Source organism: Balaenoptera musculus, chromosome 10 (assembly GCF_009873245.2).
Source record: "Balaenoptera musculus isolate JJ_BM4_2016_0621 chromosome 10, mBalMus1.pri.v3, whole genome shotgun sequence".
Classification (NCBI taxonomy): Eukaryota; Metazoa; Chordata; class Mammalia; order Artiodactyla; family Balaenopteridae; genus Balaenoptera; species Balaenoptera musculus.
The window spans coordinates 10,681,824-10,704,121 of NC_045794.1; the positions used below are offsets into that span (position 1 = coordinate 10,681,824).

Genomic DNA, 22,298 nt, shown 5'->3' on the forward strand with positions numbered 1-22,298 from the left:
TACCCCTGGACCCGCCCCCCTGCACGTGCTGCTGGGGGGGAAGGGAGAGTTTGAAACTCGAAGAAGGCTTTGGAGGTGAAAGGCAAGCCAACAAAGGATGGGGGAAGGCCTGGGGGTGGGATGGGCCGGCAGACGGCATGCAGCTCAGGTAGGCTGTGCCTTCATTCTGCCCTTACAGCCGTGAGGGTTCCCAGGTCTGTCCACCAGACACCCCGACTCTCACTCTCGAGGCTTAGGCTGCTCAGAGATCACGGGACTCTTAACCCACTGCTGGGAGGGGCTTTTCTCAAACAGACATTTTTATTATCAGCTGAGTGATGGAGTATGCGTGTGTGTGTGTGTGCGTGTGTGTGTATGTGTGCTGTTTCCCCATTATTCACTCCAGATAATATTCCCTCCTATCCATTAAAAAATGTTTTTTCCTAAAAATCAAAGTAATGTAGGTTCATGGCAGAAGATTTGGAAAATATAGAAATGTGACCCAGAAGAAACAAAAATTCACCTGTAATTGTACCACCTAGTTTTATAAACGTTTTGTTGAATAGTCATCCGTCCCTTCTCTATTCTTTTATGGGATATAAATTCCAGCAGGACAGGCATCTTGCTCATGTCCGTGACCCCGTGCTCTGAACAGTGCCTAGTGCACGGCTATGGGCAAATGCATTGGTTGGCTGGATCAATAAATAACTCTAGGAGAATAATTTGAATTGAAATAAGTTGTCATGATACAGCAGTGAACAGCAGAAATAGAGTTGCTTGGGTGTGGCCGACTTGGAACGCAGCTACTCCTGCTAATTTGCTGTTCTCCTTGGATCAGTTACTTCACCTCTCTGGGCCTGGGTTCCTTCTTCGGTAAAATCCTCATTCTAGTTAATATTTATCAAGTGCTTACTATGCACCAAGTGTTGTTACAAGCTCCCTACGTGTATTTCTCACCATAAGAGGTACTGTCTACCCCACTTGTGCCCGAGGAAATGGAGGCATGCAGTCACATAGCTAGTGGTGAGCAGTTGGGCTCTGGACTCCAGCGGACGCCTGGCCTTGGGATGACATGACTTCTGGGGCCACTCCCGACTCCACTGCTGAGTGAGAGAGGAGTGAGGCAGGGAGGTGGTTGGGATGATTATGCCCGAGGAGCTCAACTGTGGAGCAAGGTCCAGGTGATTATTACCTGGAGGTCAGAGAGCAAAGTTCTTAACTAGACGACTTCCTCCCGACTGTAAGTGTCTGGCTGGGCGTTCATGGAGCATAATTAAAGGGCCAGCCAGCCAGCTCTCCACGACTGAGAGGCAGGGTTCCGAGGGCTCCTGGTGTGTTCCCTTCTTCATCCCCAACCACCCTCAGGATGGTGCCCAGGGTCAGGCAGGGAAGTGAATCAGAAGTAAATCTGATCATTCCCGACCGTGAGCAGCCTCGGATGCATTTGGTGGGGGAGGAAGAATGGGAGTCTCGTGGGATGATTAGCTAGGATGTCAGTGGGCAGGGCAATGTCCCCCACCCTGTGTCTCCTCCCCCCAGATGAAAGTGTGGGCAGATAACCTGTGTTTTGCTTGTATCCATGGTAACCAAGTCTCCTTTTTGATGAGGAGGAATGGGCTTTGGTAAACAGATCTATTTGTGTGACTCCTGTTACTCATTTGAAGCAATGTCGCTCCTTTTTCCACTGTGGTCTGTGTGTCTGAGTCACAGGGAGCCTAAACTGGCTTCTCTGAACTGATGACTGCCTCCCAACCTCTCTTGACGGACTGCCAGCTTAGCAGGGCGTAGCTCACCAACACATGTTTTTTTTTTTTAGGCCAGACTGATTCATAGAAACTCCTTTAAAGCACAGTGAAAAGAAACCGCCCATCACACACCCCAGCACACCAGCGCAGGAAACTTATAACCTCGGGAGGCCAGCCCTCCCCTCACTGCGGTCACAGACCTCCAGAAGAGCGGACGCCTGCCACCAGCTCCTGTCACTCAGGGCACCTCCGTCTCTGGACTCTCAGGTAGGACAGCTCCCGACACCGTGGGGAAGCCCAGCGAACTTTCCTTCCTTCCCACTGCTCTCCTCCTTCTGACCTCACCGAAACTTTGCTTTTTCTTTTTTCCTTTGCTATTTTTCCATGACTCTTTGAAGTGAGCCCTTCAAATTTTTGGCTAAAAGTGGGCACTGAGATAACTTTTTCCTTAAGGTTCGGTAAAATCTAGTTTGACGGGGGCCCCGGGGGGTCGGGGCCATCGGTGGGGCTGGGCTGTTATTAGGTCTTGCAGGAACTGGGTCCTTGTTCTGAAAGCGTGATGGGAGCAGGGACTTTGGGTATTCCGAAGATTCGTACTAGCTTCCTAGGATACCACTAGCGTATCCTTTATGGGTTTTCTTTATGGGGGGAACCACGACGTACCTTTGAAATGACAGAGTGTGCTTGCCCGATGTTGTCAATTCCTCTGTTTTGATTCAAAGTGCTTCAGGACTTGAATTGTTTCTCTGTTTGCTGGTCTTTTGGGGTGATGGTGGATAGAGATCTGCATTTCAGTTTATTTTCGTGGTTACTTTTACTGCTGTCCTTTGGCTTGTTCATTCACTTTTATTTAAGTGTAAATATTTTTTCTTTCCATGGGATAGGAGGAGGGGGTTGGTTTGTTTAAAGAAAACCGTTAGAGGGAGAGAGAGAGAGAGAGAGAGAGAGAGAAAGAGGAAACTCTTTCTTTCAAATGGAGTTTGAAATAAAACGCAGGACGGGTGCCTTTGGTGAAGTTGGGAGCCTGATGTGGATTCCAGAACTCTCTCTCTGGCCAGATATGGAGGATGGGGAGAAGCAGGAGGGAAACTGGGTTTGGAGGGGAGAGCAGGGGAGCTTCATCTGTCCCTGTAAAAAAATCGCTTTGTGCTTTCACTTCAGAAACAACCAAATTTTAGTGCTGAGTGAAAATATGGCATATCAGAAATGTTAAAATAATTTTTTATTTTAGGTGGATGTGGGATTTTTTCTCTGCAGGGAAGGCAGTGATTGTTTTGGAACATTTATCTTCTCACTCTTTCCAAAACATGGCTGTACAAATGCAAACAAACGCTCGTGCTAATAATGAAAGGGATCTGGAAAAGGAAGACGAGTGATTTCTATTTGCTTTTTTTTTTTTTTTTTATGATTAGCATTTTGGTGGAGGCGTAGCCCATTTCAACATAGATACTGGTGTATTTTTTCCCCCAGGTAAACAAGATGAGGAGAATGACAGGATTCAGCTTGTCTGATGAAATTAGGCTTTTTCTTTAGAAATGTAGTTCGTACGAAGAGAAGATTCAAAAGTAATCAGCTTGCGTACCTGGTACAGGCAAGGCGCCTGGTAAAATTGCCCTCAAGGGGATGATTAAGTTAGTGCAAGGGCAACTTTTCAAGATGCAGGGAACTCCCGCCTTTGCTTGAAATGTTGATTATTTCCAGTTTACATGGACGTGGATTAGGGAAGCCATTATTAAGTTGATGGTAGTGGTATCCTAGGAAGCTAGTACAAATCTTTTAGTCTGTGCAGCTTAAAACTAATAAGCTAGGTTTAACTGGTCAGCAAATAGACAACACTGACAATTCTGGGGGCATAAACCATCATGAATTTCATTATTTGTGCGGCATCTCACTTTCCGCTGGAGTTTTATAAATGAGCAAGTGCGCTGCGTGTTCTTGCCTGGAGTTTGAGGGCAATTTAAAGAATGCGGTTCTGATTCCCACCTTCCCCTCTTCCTCCAACAAGTAGTGAGAGCGTTCCGTGGCTGAGGGAGTTTTTGTGCATTTCAGCTGTGAATCTTTGACAAGACTGAACCGGGAGGGTTGTTTTTCCTCCTGCCCTCAGAGGTGGATCAAATTCCACCCCAGACTCTGAGGACTGGGGCGGGCGTGGAGCGCTGTCTGGAGGGCCGCAGGATGTCCGGTCTGGCGTCCTGGTCCAAGGACCCCCTGGATTTTACATTGTTTGAGGGTAGGACACTGTCCTGGGAGTTGGCAGAAGGCCAACGAGGACCAACCCAGGGCAGACCACATCCCAGAGCAGATGCTGGTGTCCTCCCAGGAGTACAGGGCAGTCTCTAGGAGAGGAAAGACGTCCCCTCCACAGACCACAGAAAAGACTGTGGCTTTCTCCACTCTTCCTGCTTCCCTCCTAGGCCAGACTTGGCCCATCCAATTCCCAGGGACATCCAGACTCTGGGGGACTTAGGGAAGGAGCTCCGTAGAGGCCACCCGGGGCATGCAGACCCTCTTGGCTTGGACTCGGTGGCTCTGGGGGTTTCAGCTGGTACCAGACCCCCTGGGACCAGCGGAGAGAAAGCAGTCAGAGACCTAGAAGGCTTAGAGGTGAAGCAAAAAATGGCTTTTCTGTAGACTCCTCAGAGCCTGACAGGGCATAGACCCGAAAAATGGCCTCAGGAAAGGGCACAAGGCAAATACAGTTACAGTTCATCCTTGATTTTGTGCCCTGAGTTTGGCAGGGATCTTGGAGGTCAACCCATTCATTCTCTGCCATATGCAGAAATCTTATTTTCACACCACCTTGGACGGATGGGAATTTTACATTTCCCTAAAATTGCCAGAGAAGAGGCTTGGTACCTCAGAAGGTACTGTCATGCTCACCCACCTCTGCTAGATAGCTCTAATTACTAGAGTTTCTTAGATCCAGCAAACTTGGCTTCTCTATAACTTGTATACTTTGTTCCTAGTTCTCCGGTGCTGAAAATACCTATTCTATTTTCATAGTTGTTGACCCATCCGATGCTCCTTATCCTCTAAACACTTGACCCTTATTTAATATTTAATGGATACAACTTGATGCAGCTGTATTATTATTATTACTACCTAAGGTTCAGAAAGAGCAGGGAGCGTTTTCGAAGCTTTGAAACTGTGAGCATAGTCATGCATACGCAAGTGATCTGATTCTGAGGGCCTTCATTTTCTAAACGCACGCATATGGTTCCCTCTTGAACCGACCACCTGTATACACGTAGCTGCCTGGCACAAAAGCTCAGAGCCATTTGGGACTCTCAGATATACATACTCAGAGGGACACACCCAATTACTACCACGAGGTCATGGTTAAATCAATCCAATGCCAGAAACACAGGCTTCTTTGGCCTTCTGGGGCTGGTCCCTTAACTTGGTCCATAGTTCACGCAGCTCATGCCTTTCCACTGTTAACCTCCTGTCATAGTAAATACAGGAACAGGCTGCCAATCAACATCACCTCGATCTAATTGCTGGTGGGCAGTCTGGATGTCAATCCCCTGAAAAGAGCTCATAACCCTTAACTAACATGGAACTGGAATTTTCTGACCGTAAATGTCCCTTTTCCAATACTTTTTCCAGTTCTGCCCAGATGACCCTGGTTTTCTATTCAGTAATCAAGGGAGCCCAAATACGCTTCCAGTTAGGAGTTTGCTTGAATTCCCAAAGCCCCACTCCCCAAACATGCATGTCTCAAGACCACTCTTTGTAACACTTCAGGTACAAGTCATTTCTCTCAATTTAATTGGGAGATCCGCTGATACTGAAGCACAAGGATAAAAGTAGAAGCCCTTGTGGGGATTGCTGTGTCTCTCTCTCCCTTTTTAACAAAATATTTGGGTCAACCTTTCCTTCCCTGCTGTGGAAATGGCATTTCTCTGGAGCTAAAATGGACTCCTCTATTCTTGGGGCCATTGGCCTTACACGGATCTGGCAGTTTTCATATTTCCCGAGCCTGGTTCATGAATTCTCTTTTCCAGTGTGGTAATTAAAATTGAGAGCCCGCTGGGCTTGGGTTGAAATCGGTGGCATGAATCCTGGGGTAGGTGCAGGATGGCTGAATAGGAAGCCCGAGGGGCCGTCGTCTTGTCCCGACTCTGCCGTGTGACGTGGGCAGGACACTTGTCTTCTCGATGGAGGGAACTGAGCTTGGTGGTCTCCACGGCCCCTTGTGGCTCTGAGACCCTATTGTTCTAAGATCCTACCATTCCTGTTGTGAGAAATCCCTTGGCTCACGCTAACAGCAAGCTTAATCCGTAAACGTTGGTAGGAAAGCGAAACGAAGCAATGTGTTGCATGCGAACAGGCGTCTCACGGAGGACGGAGGACCCAGGCGGGCTCCTCGGCTTCATACGCTCAGAGATCCCTTAGGGACCGGGTCCGCGGGCTTCACCGTCGGGTAGCAGTGAGCATTCACCCAGCTCTCGGAAGAAAAGTAAGAGGTTTGATTTATGAAACCCGAGGAGCACCCGCTCAGATAAGCAGGGCCAGGCTAGCGAAGCCTTGTGGGGGTATTGACAACAGCAAGGCATCCGCCAGGAAACCAGGCCAGGCTCGGGGAGATGCGAGGAGCTGGTCTTGGGAAAGGAGCCCCACCCCCTTGTCAAGGAGGGTGCGGCCGCAAAGGTGTGGATGAGAGCTGATGGGGAGCCGACCTTGAGGAGGAAAGGGGAGGTGCCAGGAGGAAGGGGGCGGGGAGCAAGGGGACTGCGCGGGTTTCCTTAGGCCTGTGTGTCGGGGGAGGAGGGGGCAGATGGAAAGGCCTAGAAGAGGGAGAAAGCGGAGAGAGGAAGCCAGGGAGAAGGAGGAAGAACAAGGCAGAAGTGTGACGATCTCTTGACTCCCTCCCTCGATGCCTCGGGACAGTCCTTAGGGCCAAGTATTCCTTCTTTGTCTCCCCCCCCACCCCTCAATACCCCCCGCCCCGCCCGTGAAGAATCTTCTGTTGCTCATGGATGCAACATCTGAGTTTCCATCGAATATCTGTGCCAACAGGGCGGTGATCTTCCCCGGGGACGTTTCTTCCCTTTTCAGAAGGGTCATATCAGGGCTGACAGCAGAACGAAGTCCTGGGCACTTTGATGTCTTCTTTGAAATAATCAAAGACCCTGCCTAGGAGGCTAGGTGCGGGGAGCTGGGGAGAGGTTTCCGCTCCTGAAACCAGGAGTCGGACCAGCCAGGTGGGTCCACACTTATTTCAGAGAAAGGGTTGTGAGGCTGAGACCTCGTGCTTCCCTCGGCCCGCCATGCTTCGCTGGGGAGGCGGGCTTGTGCTGTAGGTGGGAGCCAGGATGGAAGGTTTGAAGCTCGTCTGGGGTTGGCAGTGGCAGCGGGGGAAGGAGGCGGGGGAGTCGGGTTCGGCGGGGCAGGCTCAGCTGGTGGACCCTCTCAGCAACCTAACGGAAAGAAGCAGCGTCCTTCCAAAGGCCCTTTGTTTCTTCCAGTGGCGCTCTTTTGAGGGGTTGTGTTGACCCTCTGATTAACTAGGAGGCGGTGGGAGGAACAGAGTGAAGGGGAGATCCGGTAGAAGTTCTAGAACTTCTGCCCCAACGTAGGAGAGAAAAGCTCGTGCTGCAGTGGAGGAGGCCTGACCTGGAAGATGCCGGGGGTGGGGGGGTGGGGGGCTTCATCCTGCTGCTGCTTTCACTCTGGAGACCTGCTTTTCCTTTTCTGTCGAGGAACTGGACTGAATAACCTCAGCCCTGCTAAGCCACTAAACAACCAGTTGCCCTTAGAAAGAGCAACAAAGCCCGCCGCCCACCCCAGGCACTGGGGCGCCCCGGCTGCACCTGCATCCGTCTGGCCCTGCCACCTCCTGGGCTGCGGCCCTGCTGGTGCAAGCCTGTTACCGCCACCTACTGTCGGATCCCTCCAAGGGCCCCTGGGGCCGGGCCACACCTTGATTTTCTTCCCAAACCTTAGTTATTATCTTGGCAACCTCTCCCTTGGAGACATTCTGGCCGCCAGAACACTCCTCTTTTGTTAGTATCAGAAGACAACGAAACTTCCTTCCTCGCCCAGGGGACATTGCCCGATGGCCTGACCAGCTGCGGGCCAGGACCGGGACCGGGGGCGCGGGCTGGGCCCGGCCTCGCTGTCCAGGTCTGGCCTGAGCCTTGGCAGATGTCCCCCAGATCTAGCCACTCCCCAACACAAAAGAGGACCAGGGGAAACCAGAGAGAGAGGTTATTCTCTTTGGGAACGTTTGGAAAAACAAGCTTCATGTTGCTTGTTTGCTTTTAGCAGAGTTGCTGGCCCTCAGTTTCTGCCCGAGAAGCTTCAAGCCCATTTCGCTGGGCCGAGCTTCTCATTTTCCATAAAGGAACACAAAGAATAACCAACAACTGTACAACCTTTGCTCTGTGTCAGGCAGGAGCCCTTCAGTCCTCACACTAAGGCTACGAGGTCTGCAGATCACAGTTAAAACGGACTGGAGTTTCAACGTGCTTGAAATAGCTTACAACTTTATATGTCAACTATACCCCATTAACACTGAATTTTTTTTTTTTTTAAAGTGGTGCAGTCAGGAGTTGAACCTGGAATTTGTGCTCTTTTTGCTGCTCAATACTGTGTCTCTCTAGGAGCTACTGTTCAGAGAGGGTATGTTATTTTCCCAAAGTCAGCAGTTAGTCAGAGGCAGAATTTTTATGAGAATCTGGTTTTCAAATAGGTGCTCTTTTTTCTTTCTTTCTCGTTTTGTTCCCCTTCAATAACATCTTCCTACCCCCACCCCCAGTTCCTCATCCCTAACTATGGGAGAATCATGCTAGTCTACAGCAGTGCCGGAAAAACACCACCTTTTCTATAATAACCCTCGTTCATGAGAGCCCACATTTGGGAGGTGCGGTCCCCTTACCCCCAGGACCATGAAAGAATAGTTGTTTTCTTTGGAACATGTAGATTCCTGTTACTTTTGCTACTAGATTGGTGATGTTTCTCCTGGTCATAAAAACTGCCCTGTGCGCTTGAAAACATCAGACCCTGGAACGATGTGTATATAGTGAGGTACAGCTTGAAATTCTTTCCTTCCACACCAAACATCAGACATCCAGAAGCAGGAGGAAATAGCCCTTCAGGATTCTTTTTCTCCACATGTTTCCCACGGAGAAATTAATGCCCCCCTCTCCCACCCCTACATAAAAACAATATTTAGAATGGAAAAGTACACTTGACATAAAACAACAAGAACAATGGTCAGAAAAGCTCATCCAAGGTCTCATCCACTCAGCCCTGCCTTTAATCCCAGCCTTTTCCTCCTCCGGATACATCCTCTACGGCTGCTCCCCAAAGAGAGTATTTCCTTTTCTGCTGGACATTCATTTTGCCAACCCAAATGATCCTCAGTGGGAAAGAAACATACCAAAATAAACCAACAAAAGCAAAATGATCCTGATGTGTAGAGGACAGAAAGGCATTCGTGCTACCACCCTGCACAGTGTCCCCAGGAGAAGCACAGCCACAGTTTTGGGTATGCCACGAAGGAAGATGGGCAGATGTGGACTGACTCATGGAGATCGTACGACCAGGAGTGGCTTTGCCCTTCATCTTGTGCCTTGGAGAAAGCACTGTGTCTTGGTCTGAGAAAGCATTCTTCAAAGTCTGCAGGTACCCAGAAAGAGATGGGGATTTCACTGAAAGCATCAATCAATGAAGAGACAGAGCGTGTCCAGCAGTCGGGTCATCTCAGGACAGTGTTATGACTTAGTGAGATTTGGGAATCTCAGGTGATGTCCTCTGGCTAATTCTCTGATAACCTGGAAGTTCTGCTGGAAAAGTGACCACTTTAGAAAAATGCTAACAAGGAAGCATTAAACAAAGGGCAGAAGTAAGATCACAGTAGTCATTGTCAAGAGCAGCCTCTGACGTGTTGTCAGGACCTTTCTAATGGAAGGGGGTCTTGGTAAGTAGTGAGCTCCCCATGACTGGAGGAGTTTAAGTATGATTTAGGTAGTTCCTTGGTGTAGATTTATAGATGAGTTTCATGTATTGGGGAGGAATTTTAAAGCCCCCTTTCAGTCAGAGATTCTGTAATTTAAAGAGGTAGATAGGGAAGTTAAATACACAAAATAGTATTTAGAAGTTTAAGATTTTTTCTTTGCATTTACTTGTTTCTTCTTGAATAAAAGGGAACAAACACACATATAGCCTTGAATATTCAAATGTCAAAGATACTCAGAGGACTTCCCTGGTGGTGCAGTGGTTAAGAATCCACCTGCCAACGCAGGGGACACGGGTTCGAGCCCTGGTCTGGGAAGATCCCACAGGCCACGGAGCAATGAAGCCTGTGCACCACAACTACTGAGCCTGCGCTCTAGAGCCCGCGAGCCACAATTACTGAGCCCACGTGCCACAACTACTGAAGCCCGCACGCCTAGAGCCTGTGCTCCGCAACAAGAGAAGCCACCCCAATGAGAAGCCCACGCACCTCAACAAAGAGTAGCCCCCGCTCGCCGCAACTAGAGAAAACCTGCACGCAGCAACAAAGACCCAACGCAGCCAAAAAATAAATAAGAATTAAAAAAAAAAAAAAGATACTCAGGAAATATTCACAGAGTTTGCCTGTAGTAAGATGTTCAATACATAGTTACAGAAATATGTAAATAATTTCTAAAACTAATACAGGACTAAAGTTCACCTATATAAAAAAGGGGGAAACATTTTCTCTGTAGAATTCTGTTGTTTTTTATGAAGACTTCAGTTACTTTGACATTGATTCTTTTTCCACAGAAAAGAAAATATTGCCTTCCTTGATTCATTTATTTGCTCGCTGAACAGATACTTGGTACCTGTCATAGACAAGCTTCTCCTTTCAGGAACTTAGAATCTTAGGGGTGGGGGAGCGAAACATTTCCACAAATAATTCTGTTACCAGGCGGGTTGCCACCAGTGGTTTTAATAACAGGAGGAAAATGACTACTTCTGTTCGGGTTTAAAATTCCTCGGATTCCCAGTGCCAGCGTGAGGTGTTTGGATCCTCTTTCCCGATTGGTGGTGGGGTGGTGGTGTGTTTGCAAGATTTGAGAAGAGGAGTGACTTGGTCGGATAATCCAGTGGCACAGAGCATATACTTAAGAGGGAGGAGTTCAGAGAGAGGATCGCGGGAGAGGCTGATGGTCCTGAGCCGGACAGTGACAATGGGAGTGGAAAGTAAGGATGCACGGGAGATAAATACTGGAGGAAGAATGCATGACCTGACTGTGTTATTTTCAGGAATGAAACTGGGATGATGAGGATACGGGAGGGGGAAGGGGAAGCTGGGACGAAGTGAGAGAGTGGCATGGACATATATACACTACCAAATGTAAAATAGATAGCTAGTGGGAAGCAGCCGCATAGCACAGGGAGATCAGCTCAGTGCTCTGTGACCACCTAACGGGGTGAGATAGGGAGGGTGGGAAGGAGACGCAAGAGGGAGGAGATATGGGGATATACGTATATGTATAGCTGATTCACTTTGTATAAAGCAGAAACTAACACACCATTGTTAAGCAATTATACTCCAATAAAGATGTTTAAAAAAAAAAAAAAACTGGGATGAGAGGAAGGAGTGATGGGGAGGGACTTTGGCATCTGGTCATTATTGCTCCTGTCTCCCCAGAAAAGCCTGGGCTGTCTTCAGCTGCCAGGGAAATGACTAAACTGTCTTCTGGCTAGCCAGCCAGATCCACAGGCTTCTCAGAAAGCTATCTTGTGCCATCTGGTAGAGGATGCCTCCACTTTGCCTTTGTCTGTGAGACTGTCACACACTCCAAGTGAATCACAGACATTTGAGCTCTGTGGGGCCCCCCCATTGCTCACACAACCCCCAGATCCCTGTTTCTGATTATGTGACACCCCCAGTCTCTGGCGAGATCTTCAGTGACTCAAGCCGAGGATTTCCATTGCTTCCTTTGCTGGAGAAGTAGGTTTTGGGGGCTCTATTCTGTTGTATTGTTCCCAATTATTCTTCCTTGGACCACCCTCAAGCATTGCTTCCCCTAGACTCTGGTGGCCGCTCAATAAACACACAGGACTCCAGGGCAGAAAGAAAGTTATCTGACCCCTAGCTTAGCAATCACGGAGCCAAATTACCAACACCTCAATTGTCTGTTTAGAAGTCAATGATTCTCAAAGTCTCCGCAGTATGAGTTACCCATCAGAAAAGAAAAGGTGTCCACAGAGGCCTGATTAATTTCTCCTGGTCAGAACGCCCTAAAAGTGTTAGGCTACCTGAAAAAGGCAAAGAGGAAGGCAGTCTCAGGGATATGTTCCTTTGATTCTTTCATTTTGGGGGGGGGTGGGTATAAGAGGGAGGCAAGAAACCAATAAAGATTTAAGTGGACGGAGCCAACTAGAGAAGGCAGTTATCTTTCTCCCCAACATTAGCTAGTCATTTACAGTTCCAATCACCAGCAACCGTAATCTTCAGGTTCATTTTCACTAACTGGAATAAATGTCCTATTAGCAAAGAACTTCATCCAGATCTAGAATGGTCAGTGGTTGTGAGGCTTGTATCGGGGACAGGAGTGTAAAGAGACCACTGCCCTAGTGTGGTCTGGGTGATGTGGGAAGAACAGGGGAAGCATGGTCAGAAACAAAGATGGCGGGGGTGGAAAAGGAACCGGCGGCCCTGTCCATTAGGGCAGAAAGAAGAACAGGAAAGGGATAAAGAGAGCCTGTGTGTGGCTCTAAGTCGCTAACCTCCGTTTCTCTTAACGATCACTTCTCTCTAGAGTCAGCATTCATGCCTCCTCTACTTTTCTCAGTTTCCCACCCAACCCCACGGAGCCCTGACCACCCCTGTCCCCAAGCTTGTTGGGTAAATGAGGGTAAAGGGGGCCATCCTACTCTGCTTCTAGTGGTGGGTAGAGAAATGTGTTCCTGGCACCCCACATAGAACAGTCAGTGGACATCCTATCCCTTGAGAATGCAGTGGATTCACTAGCTCTGGTGGCCTGGGTGCAACTCCAAGGACCACAGATCATGTTGTTAGGGAAGTCCCAGCAACCACGTGACAAACTTTGGGGCGTTCCCAAGCACCGATGCTCTGTTGGGAGGAAGGTGTGTCACCCAGCTCTTTAGAACCTCCATGCCATTATCCTCTACCACCTGGTTTGAGCCGCCCGGCTGTGACTAGGGGTCTGCTTTCCGTTGGCGCGTGCTATCCATAGCCTTTCGGAGAGGTGGGAGAGAGAACTCAGTTATTGTTTTAGTGAAACATACTGCCACGAAAGAAAGTTGTAGCAGCCAATACTTCCAAAGATATAAATGCTCAGAAATGGTCTCTTTTCGGTGCTTTTATCTGAAGCAAGATACACACGAGGCCAGGGAATGAGGCTCTCAGAAATCTCCCCTGCCTGTGAAGGTTGGGTGGACCCCGTGGGAGCACGGGGTCTTCTTTTATTTCTACCCAAACCGCTCTACTACTTGATAGGTCCTCACTCATCTGCTGGGGGGCCTCTAGTATAGGGACTGAGTACCTAGGGATGATCCAGGCCAGACATTTAAGAAGACAGTTCATTCTGTTTCCAAACGTGTTGGGGAGAGCCATTGAAATTAAAGGAAGCCCCTCTAAGCTAACAATGGATGATACTAATAAAAACCTGACAAATTTGGGGCAATGAAAAATGGAGAGGTTACTATATGTGTTATGCAATAGCTCCAGCTAAACAGCTCCTACTTTCGGCTGGATACAGCAGCCAAAAGTGGAGAGAATTGTGTGTTCCGTGCACTAAGAACATTTGCTAATCCAAGACATTTTGCTCCTTTCTTTGGTGAAAAGATGTGGCATGATTACAGAAATCTAAATACCCTGAAAGAGAGTCGCTTCCTTGCTTGATTCCGCCGCTCACTCCTGCCTGCGCCCCGCAGGGGAATAATGATCAGGTGGGGCTGTGGGTTAGATCAGAAGTGAGAGCCATTGGCCAGGAACTCGCACGCCCCAGGGGGTGCAGTGGACCAGCCACGGTGAAGGTGCAGGGTAATTGGAAGGCAATTATGTTCAAGTCATCAAAACGGACAGTGTGAGCCGGGGCGAAAGGAATCAGACTCAACTTCGGAGGGTTACAGACCAGTCCAAGGAGACGGAAAACACTGCTGGATCCCCAACAGCATGTAAGGGAGGAGACTCATAACATTTTCCTCGACCTCATTTAAGAGCCCTCACTTGGTGTGTTATATTCTGTCTTTGGTCCCTCAACCCCTATTAGGAAGAGGGTGTTTGTAAATTAGAAGCAAAGGAATAAAAAAGTCATTTGTAGAGCCCAAGGAGGATTAAACATGACTCGTTATATAATATTTTTTAAAATCAATTTATTTATTTTAATTTTTGGCTGCATTGGGTCTTCGTTGCTGCACGCGGGCTTTCTCTAGCTGCAGCGAGCTGGGGCTACTCTTCATTGCGGTGCTCGGGCTTCTCATTGTGGTGGCTTCTCTTGCTGCGGAGCGTGGGCTCTGGGCGTGCGGGCTTCAGTAGTTGTGGCACAAGGGCTCAGTAGTTGTGGCTCGCGGGCTCTAGAGCGCAGGCTCAGTAGTTGTGGTGCACGGGTTTAGTTGCTCCGCGGCATGTGGGATCTTCCCGGACCAGGGATCGAACCTGTGTCCCCTGCACTGGCAGACGGATTCTTAACCACTGCGCCACCAGGGAAGCCCACGTTATGTAATATTTTAATTCCCTGCATTCAGAGAATTAATTCATACCTGTTCCTTTCTCCATGAGGGGTGAGATCAGGATCTAGTGATGGTGCGAAATCTTGGGGGTGCCGGGAGGATGGGTAGCACAGGGCTGAGAAGAGTGAGATTTCTCCTCCTCATCCCTAAGGGGGTGTTCCCAGTGGTCCTCCCACTCAAGGGGCAAGGATTAGGCATAAAGACAATTTCTAAGAGACCTAAATGATTTTATACACACAGCCTTGTGAACTGGATAGCAGATATCCTATTACTGGCACTTAAAACATGGGGCAGCCTGGTGACGGATGGACTGGGTTGGTTTGGTGCCAGCTACTCAGTTTCATATAATAATAATAATGATAATAGTAATACTAATAATCACAACGAAAGCAACCCCATTAGTATCTGCCATGTGCCAGGCACTGTGCTGGGAGTTCTCCATATACGATCCAATGTAACCCTCACATTTCCCTGTATGATTAGCACTGCAACCCTCACTTTACATAGGAGGAAACTGAGACTGGAAGGTCAAACAACTTTATATGATTCTAACTCAACATTTGTCTAATTCAAAAACCTCTTTTCACTGTGCATTAAACTCAAGCAGAAAATTGAGGAAGTGTGCAAGGACCTGAGAAAAGCAAAAATGCATTTGAATGTGTGGGGAGATTATTAATAGCAGGCATGAAAGCTCCAAGCTCTCCCCTGAAGCCGCGGGATAAACTTCATCATTTTAGTCATTCACAGTTCAATTGGACACATTTCTACAAAAAGAATCTAGGTGGCAGGAAGTGCTCGGATGGGGAAGGAGGGCGCCGGGGGGGTTGGAATGGGTCGGGTGGGCAGTGGGGGCCAGTGTCTACCTCTCATTCCTGGCCTGTCAAGAGCAAGGCCCCCGGGATACCGTAGGTCATTCTAGATTTTGAGTGCCTGATGAGGAAAGGGAGAGGAGATCAAAATCATCGGAAGTGTTGGAATGATTGTATCCGTGCTCTCCAGTAAATACCCGGTCCAATGTGAAAGGGGCTCAAGCACACTCAAAGCTTCCATTAAATGAGGTGGAGGGAGAGAGAGAGAAGTGGGACACAGTTGCTGGATGTGCACCGCCAACTCCTCCCTGAGAGGGGATAGCCACACATCCACCCTGCCTAGGGTGTGAATAACCTGAGTCCTTTCCTTCTGAAGTTCCTGAGAGCTGGCACCGCCTCTAAACCTTCTTGGGCGTGAGTGACAAAGCACTCCTGTAGCTGACATTAATCAGAATAGCTGCCCTCTCATGCATCCTTCACACTTCCTTTGTTTTCTAGGTTTGATGACCCATGGGCTCCCGTCTTCTATTCTGCTGAGACTACAGCTGAACGCTTTTGTTTACCCATGCACATTCTTAATCTCTATGAGTTCCCCATCCTCCCACCCACCGTGTGATGGATGCATTTGCCCATCTGCTCTACTGAGTCCTGCAGGATTGGCATTTGGGTAAATGTCATGCACAAGCCAAAGGCACCTTTAGTAGTCTCTCAAGCTGCATCCAGCCCCCAGAACTGTCATATTGAATCATAGAAAATATAACCCTATGCCCCCAGACCAATAGTAGAGTCTGTACCATGACACAGCCCAAAGGCTCCGGTGCAGTAATACCAGTCTAAAATGTTCCATCGGTAGATGATCAGATCATTAGACTGTAATTAGGTAGTTATAATTATTGAATATTGAACAGCATTATTATAATAGAAGTTGTGGCTCTCACGTTTTATATCTCATCTGGGATCAAATTAGTAGCCCATTCAGTCTCTGGGCATTCAGTAATAGCTGCTGGTCTGAGGAAAATTCGATTAAAATTGCTGGGTGAGCAGTTTGATAGAAGCGTGGACTTCCCTAGTGGAAAATAGAAATTTATATGACATTGTTGCACAGAGACCTGGAAATTACAGCTGTGAAAGGCCTTTTAAAAACCAAAGTCCTACTTTTGGCCTCTAAAACACAAACAAAATAAAATAATAACAGTTACCATAAAATTTTCTGGTTTCGAAACAGGCTGTATCAGAAGGATGAGTATATAAATACCTGAGAGGCAGAATTCTGTTTCTGTTGAGGTCTATTTAAATAGACGAATAGGTACTTGGGGAAACTGGGCTAACTAGTTGTTTGCAGGAATTTATGATGAAATCTTGATGGTTTTCACTGCAGCTCTTCCTGATTTTAGCAGCTAGCCCACCCAGGTGGGAAAGCTGAATTATCGTGTTGAATCTGACAGTAACCTCTCCTTTCCCTTTCGTGTTCTCCTTTCTTTTCAGAACTCTCTTCACTCCCAAGCCATCAAAAAGCCAAGATGTTGGTGTTACTGGCGAGCATCTTTGTGGTCCACATCGCCACCGTCATCATGTTATTTGTTTCCACCATTGCCAACGTGAGTCGTGTTCTTCTGTTCATTCATTCATCTGGAAGTTATTTGCATATTTACATAAAGTGCTACAAAGGACGTTTAAGCCATAATTCCTGCCCTTTGTGAATTTACAGTTTAGTCATGGAAAAAAAATAAACACATACTTGCACTTCAAACAACTAAGTAACAAGCGTCTACATGAGTGATCCCGCCAGGCTGGAGAACACAGCAAGGCTTCTCAGTGGAGGTGGAACTTGGAGGATGGGTAAATGGGTGGGGTTTCTCTCTGCTAAAGATGCAGAGTGAAAGGAGCATGGGACGCCTTCTAGGTGTGCCAGCCAAGGAGCCCAGCAGGGACGGACAGGCTTTGTTCAGGGCATAATGAGGACACCTGCGTGGCAGGGCAGAACTTCCCTTCCTTCTGGGGACCTTGATTAGAAGGAGAAATGGGAGTGAGATCATAAGACACTTTGGTGGCCCAACCGCCAAATTCAAGATCTGGGCAGAGAGTAGCATGTGAGAGTGGAATTTTGCAAGATTAACCTGATTCCCCTGAATTAACTCAAACAAAACAACCTAAAAATATGGAGGTAGCAGCAGGCTCTTCTCTCTGAACCTTGGGCTACTCTGACCTCTAGTGGTAGTTTGCAGGGTCCATTGTGCTTTTCTCAGAAAAAAAAACAAGACAGCTCCTTGGACCTAAAAACCAAGGCCATCCATCACTAGACAGACAAAGATGGTTCCAGAACCTGTTTAGGTCCCTGTTACAGTTGAAGGATAAATGGGTTTTAAAGTTCAGAGTTTTGCCAACATCGGTGGGTATAATTATAGGCAAGGCTAATTGAAGCATCACCGTGATAAGCCAGAACCCTCACCCATGTGGCCTCCTCCAGACTCTAATTTAGCCATTCTGTATGCTGCCCTCCAAGTCTCTCAGGATAACAGGTCTGATAAACAACTTCAAACTGTATTAGTGGATGCTGAGTGCTGAATATCTGAATTATCAGCTTCTGATATGGGGCTGGACACAGAGTTGTTTATTAAATCAAGAGCAGGCAGGCGATTTGACATCCTGGCCCTGCTTTTCCAATAAGTCTCATTTTAACAGACACTCTGTGTAGACAGGGCTGGGTGTTTGTTTTCCATCCCAGAAGGACAACTGTTTTGCTGGCACTGTGGTGAGCCTCGGGGAACACATTTTGGTCATTCTTCTACTTTCAGCTGCCGCCACAGGAAGGCTGTGGCTAGACTATGTTATTATGGAATTACTTTGCATGTTGTGACGATCAAGGTTTATCTTTCTGTTTAGATGAAAGTGGCTTATTGATCACCCAGCTATTTTCTTCGTTGCCCTTTATGTTTCTTACTTTTTTCCAGTTGAACATTTTTCCTTAACTTTTTCCCCCTCTAGCCAGCCCCTTCCATGAAACAATCTTGGTAGGGTGTATGAATTGTGCCTCCTTAAAACCAATTTCCTCACGCAGGGTTTCCGTTTCTTAGATCCTTAGAATTTTAAACCGCGATGGTCGAATTACTTCTTTTCTTTTTTTTTTAAAGTGATGAGGGATGTGAGGCCCAGAGAATGAGGTGACTTTTCCTTGGCCACACGTTCTTCTCTCTCTTTTTTCTTGGGATCTTTGTGACTTCAGTTTTAGTGAGACCTTATTTCCACCAAGAGATGGAAATAAACCATGTTTATGACTAAATATGGAGTCTTGGTTAAGATTTGGTCCTGACACAAGGTGATTTGTTGTTTCCTTTTCTTTCAAAGCAGGGGGTTAGTTTATAAACAACTTTTTATTTCTTTTTTTAATTTATTAAAAAAATTTTTTACTGGAGTATAGTTGATTTAAAATGTTGTGTTAGTTTCTGCTGTACAGCAAAGTGAATCAGTTATACATATACATATATCCACTCTTTTTTAGATTCTTTTTCCGTATAGGTCATTACAGAGTACTGAGAAGAGTTCCTTTATTTCTTTTTGATTTCAGGTCTGGATGGTTTTAAATAATGGAACAGGATCAGTAGGTCTTTGGAAAAACTGTACTTCCACTGATGGCTGCAGTGACAGCCTGTCATACGGCGGTGAAGGTGCGTACAAAGATATTGTACTCAGTGCTGACAGTTGGTGGGCTCAGGGAAATGGCCAGTCCCTCGGGGACTGGGTAGCCTAATGCCCTCACTCCCCCCGCCCTGTGTCCACAGATGCCCTCAAGGCAGTGCAGGCCTTCATGATTCTGTCCATCATCTTCTCCGTCATCTCCCTTGTGGTCTTCGTGTTCCAGCTGTTCACCATGGAGAAAGGCAACCGCTTCTTCCTCTCGGGGGCCACTATGCTGTTGTGCTGTGAGTATCAGCTTACCCAGAAAAAGCTTTCCCGTAGATCTTACCATGGGTGCTCCTGGCAGCTTGAACAGCTGAGCACGTGGGGCAGTGAAACCGCCTTGTACAATCTGTGCTCTTTGGGAGAACCCCTGATAGCTGCTTGGAATAAGAACCCTCGTCGGCTTCATTGTTTAAACCTGGGCTCCTGGGCAGCTACCAAGTGGCTGGAGTCCGCCCATCAGTGGCACTTGTATGCAAGACCCTCGAAGGGGGCAGGGATGTGGGGTTCCTTAGAAAGATGAAACCGCTGCCAGAATGCCTGCAACGATTGCCATTCCTGCTCTCCTGTCATTCTTCCCCGATACACGCAGTTTGGTGGAAGCCGTGTTCTTTTGCATCCCTCAGGCAGCCTGCCCTTGTGTGCTGGGGTCCAGATGGGAAAGCTGAGGGGTGGACCCAAGATGCTGTGTTTCAGCCGCACAAACCGGTGCAGATGTGAGAACTCGAACACCTCTGATTTGCCAACACAACCATCAAGCTTGGTTTGGGGCAAATCGACAGAACTACCGTTGGGGGTCAAATTTCAGATTTCATTTTCCCATCGCCCGTGAGGGAAATAGGCTCTTCCTAAAATTATAAAATCTTTTTCTTGGTTTTCATGTTAAGAAACCAAACCAACAGCTAATCGTTGTTTTTCGCCTGCAGGGCTGTGCATCTTGGTGGGGGCCTCCATCTACACTCATCACTATGCCGACGGCCCTCAAAGTCACCAGGGCTATTCCTTCATCCTGACCTGGATCTGCTTCTGCTTCAGCTTCATTATCGGCATTCTCTACCTGGTCCTAAGAAAGAAATAGGCTGAACACGTTATTGGGGATCTGGGGGGTGGGGTGGGGAGGAGGGAGCCCTTGAATCTGGGAGAGGAGTGGAAGTTGCTAAGCAGGAAAAACCAAGAGAGGGAATTGGGGGGAGGGGAAGGCAGGGGGGAGGGGCTGAAATGCAAGCATGACGGAGGGGGTCCTGTACTGGTCCAGCCCCTGCCCCAGGAGAAAGCCGTGGGCTGGGATGGATGCTTCCTGGATTCAGGCCAGAGGGCCTCCCTCCAGCCTCCAGCTGTTATCAGTTACATACACTGCCTGGGGCCCCAGCAGCTGCCACATCGCTGGCTCCACTTCCGAGGGTGAATTCAGTCTTCAGACCTACTGCACCTAGTTAATATAGCGGTACAAGTTCCGGCAAGGGCAGATACTGTTCTTGTGCGGAATACGCCAGGCTTGGAAGCCATCCTGCCCTTCCGACCCAAAGCAAAACAGCACCATCTGAAGGGCCCTGTGGGAGGACGTTGGCCAGTGAGCCATTATCCCTCGTTGGAACAGAGATTTAGCTCTGTGGTATTTGTGACAAAATGGGAGGAAGAGAGATAGTGATTAAGGCTAAGTTGGTGGGTTAGCTAAACTGAGAAAGAGAACTTTTCACAGTGGAAGGCCTGGGGCGTGGTCAGAACCCAGACTAGACCTCACACAGCTGCCCCTCGTGGAGACCTCTTGCTGCAGACTTTGCTTGGCCTCCCGTTTAAAGTCAAGGCAGCTCCCTGGAGTTTCTGGAAAGCCACTAACGACCAATTCAGTGGTGGAAGCACCACACAAATTATGGGAAAAAGGGACAGTCTTATAGCAGGGTTATATTAGCTTTATGTTATTAGGAACCTCTCTCCATGCAATCAATGTTTGTTTTAAGTATATAACGTGAGAGAGATGGACAAAGACCCGTGCAACACAATCTGTTACTCTCCCTCTAAATTATACACTTTTGAGGAAGTTTTATCTAATTAGCCACGTTGGGGATCAGGGCTCCTAGGCTCAGAGACAGCTCTAGCTTTGACATGAGCTGGAGGGGTTGCCTTTCAGAGGTCCTGCCTATCCTGCAACACAGGTGAGGCAAGGCAATTCTGGAAGCTTCTTAAAATACACACAAACCAAAACCAAACAACAAATCCTTGGATGAAAGGTGCTATATCATTGTCAAGTATTAAGCATACTAGATTTCAGTCACAATAAGAACAGAGTGTCTGTGCTTCCAGGAAAATAAGAAAATTTCCGTGAGAGAAATAAAAATATAGGTGATGGGCAGATATTTTCTTTAAGGAAAAAAAACCCCTAAACACTCTTGTGGTACCCAGTCAGATGATAATTGAGCTTGTCTGCTGCCACAAGAGTGTTTCTATATAGGACTTAGAAGTATGGTATTAGTATGGTATTCCTGGTTAAGCAGGCATTGCTCTGGCCTGGCGCAGCTATTTTAAGCCATCTCAGATTCTGGCTAAAGGGTATTTTTTTGGTGGAAGACATTTCCTTTACCAATCTGAGAATATCTACTCTAGGGAGAATCTGAGACATCTTGCCTACTTTTCATCTTCTAGCTCCCTCTTCATCCCATTTCTTATATACGTTTCCTTTTGGGGAGCTATTATGCCACAGTTGCTGGTATTTATGTAAAAGGACTATTACTAAGTATATTTCTTTATGTTCATTCTGGTTAGGGGAATGTTGAGAGCTGGCCACCAAATTATCTGGGCTGTGGGGTAAATTGGTTGGCAAGCAAAAACTGTGGGATGATAAACTTTTAAATTATGATTTAATGATCACATGATTTTAGAAGGCTGTCTTGCGTGCAGAAGCAGATTTACATATCAGATACAGCCAAAAGAGATACTAGCATTGTGTTAAACAGTCAAACTGTGACTGGAGTGAACCATGTATTCCCTTGTCTTTTACTTTGTTTCTGTGCCATTTATGTCTCATGTAATTTGCATTACGTTGGTGGGTTGTTCTAGTACTGTATTTGGCTTCTTCTTTAATAGATTGGTATTTCATATACTATAATTGTAAATATTTTGATACAAATGTTTATAACTCTAGGCATATAAAAACAGATTCTGATTCCCTTTACTGTGTGAATGTTTTCTTTCAAAAGATGTGTAGAGAAAATATGGATGATAATGACATTTATTCCTAATTAAGTTGTCAATCAGTTCGATTTGGACAAGTTGGCATTTATCAGAGACATTAAGCTACTTTCTGGAACTGAAAGTATAGTTTTATCTTGCTTTAATTAAGCCTCTTAAGCAAAAAATGGAACTTCATAAGCTAATACATTAGAGAGAGGTTATTATCTTGAATCAGAATGGGTTA

General features: G+C 47.2%; 1 protein-coding gene across 1 annotated transcript; it reads left to right on the forward strand.

Annotated features, from left to right (window-relative positions):
• The first annotated feature begins 1,834 nt into the window (after positions 1 to 1,834).
• EMP1 (epithelial membrane protein 1) lies at positions 1,835 to 22,055 on the forward strand. The gene is made up of 5 exons (XM_036865480.1): positions 1,835 to 1,991; positions 16,694 to 16,806; positions 18,774 to 18,873; positions 18,988 to 19,128; positions 19,813 to 22,055. Exons 2-5 carry the CDS (start codon positions 16,729 to 16,731, stop codon positions 19,962 to 19,964), a joined length of 471 nt encoding a protein of 156 aa, XP_036721375.1. The 5' UTR covers positions 1,835 to 1,991; positions 16,694 to 16,728; the 3' UTR covers positions 19,965 to 22,055.
• Positions 22,056 to 22,298: the final 243 nt, after the last annotated feature.

Excerpts from the sequence above, each read along its gene's own strand:
- EMP1 (XM_036865480.1), top strand. The coding sequence starts at position 16,729 with ATGTTGGTGTTACTGGCGAGCATCTTTGTGGTCCACATCGCCACCGTC. Across the intron at positions 18,874-18,987 it reads CCTGTCATACGGCGGTGAAG|ATGCCCTCAAGGCAGTGCAG; the intron begins GTGCGTACAAAG and ends CTGTGTCCACAG. Across the intron at positions 19,129-19,812 it reads GGCCACTATGCTGTTGTGCT|GGCTGTGCATCTTGGTGGGG; the intron begins GTGAGTATCAGC and ends TTTCGCCTGCAG.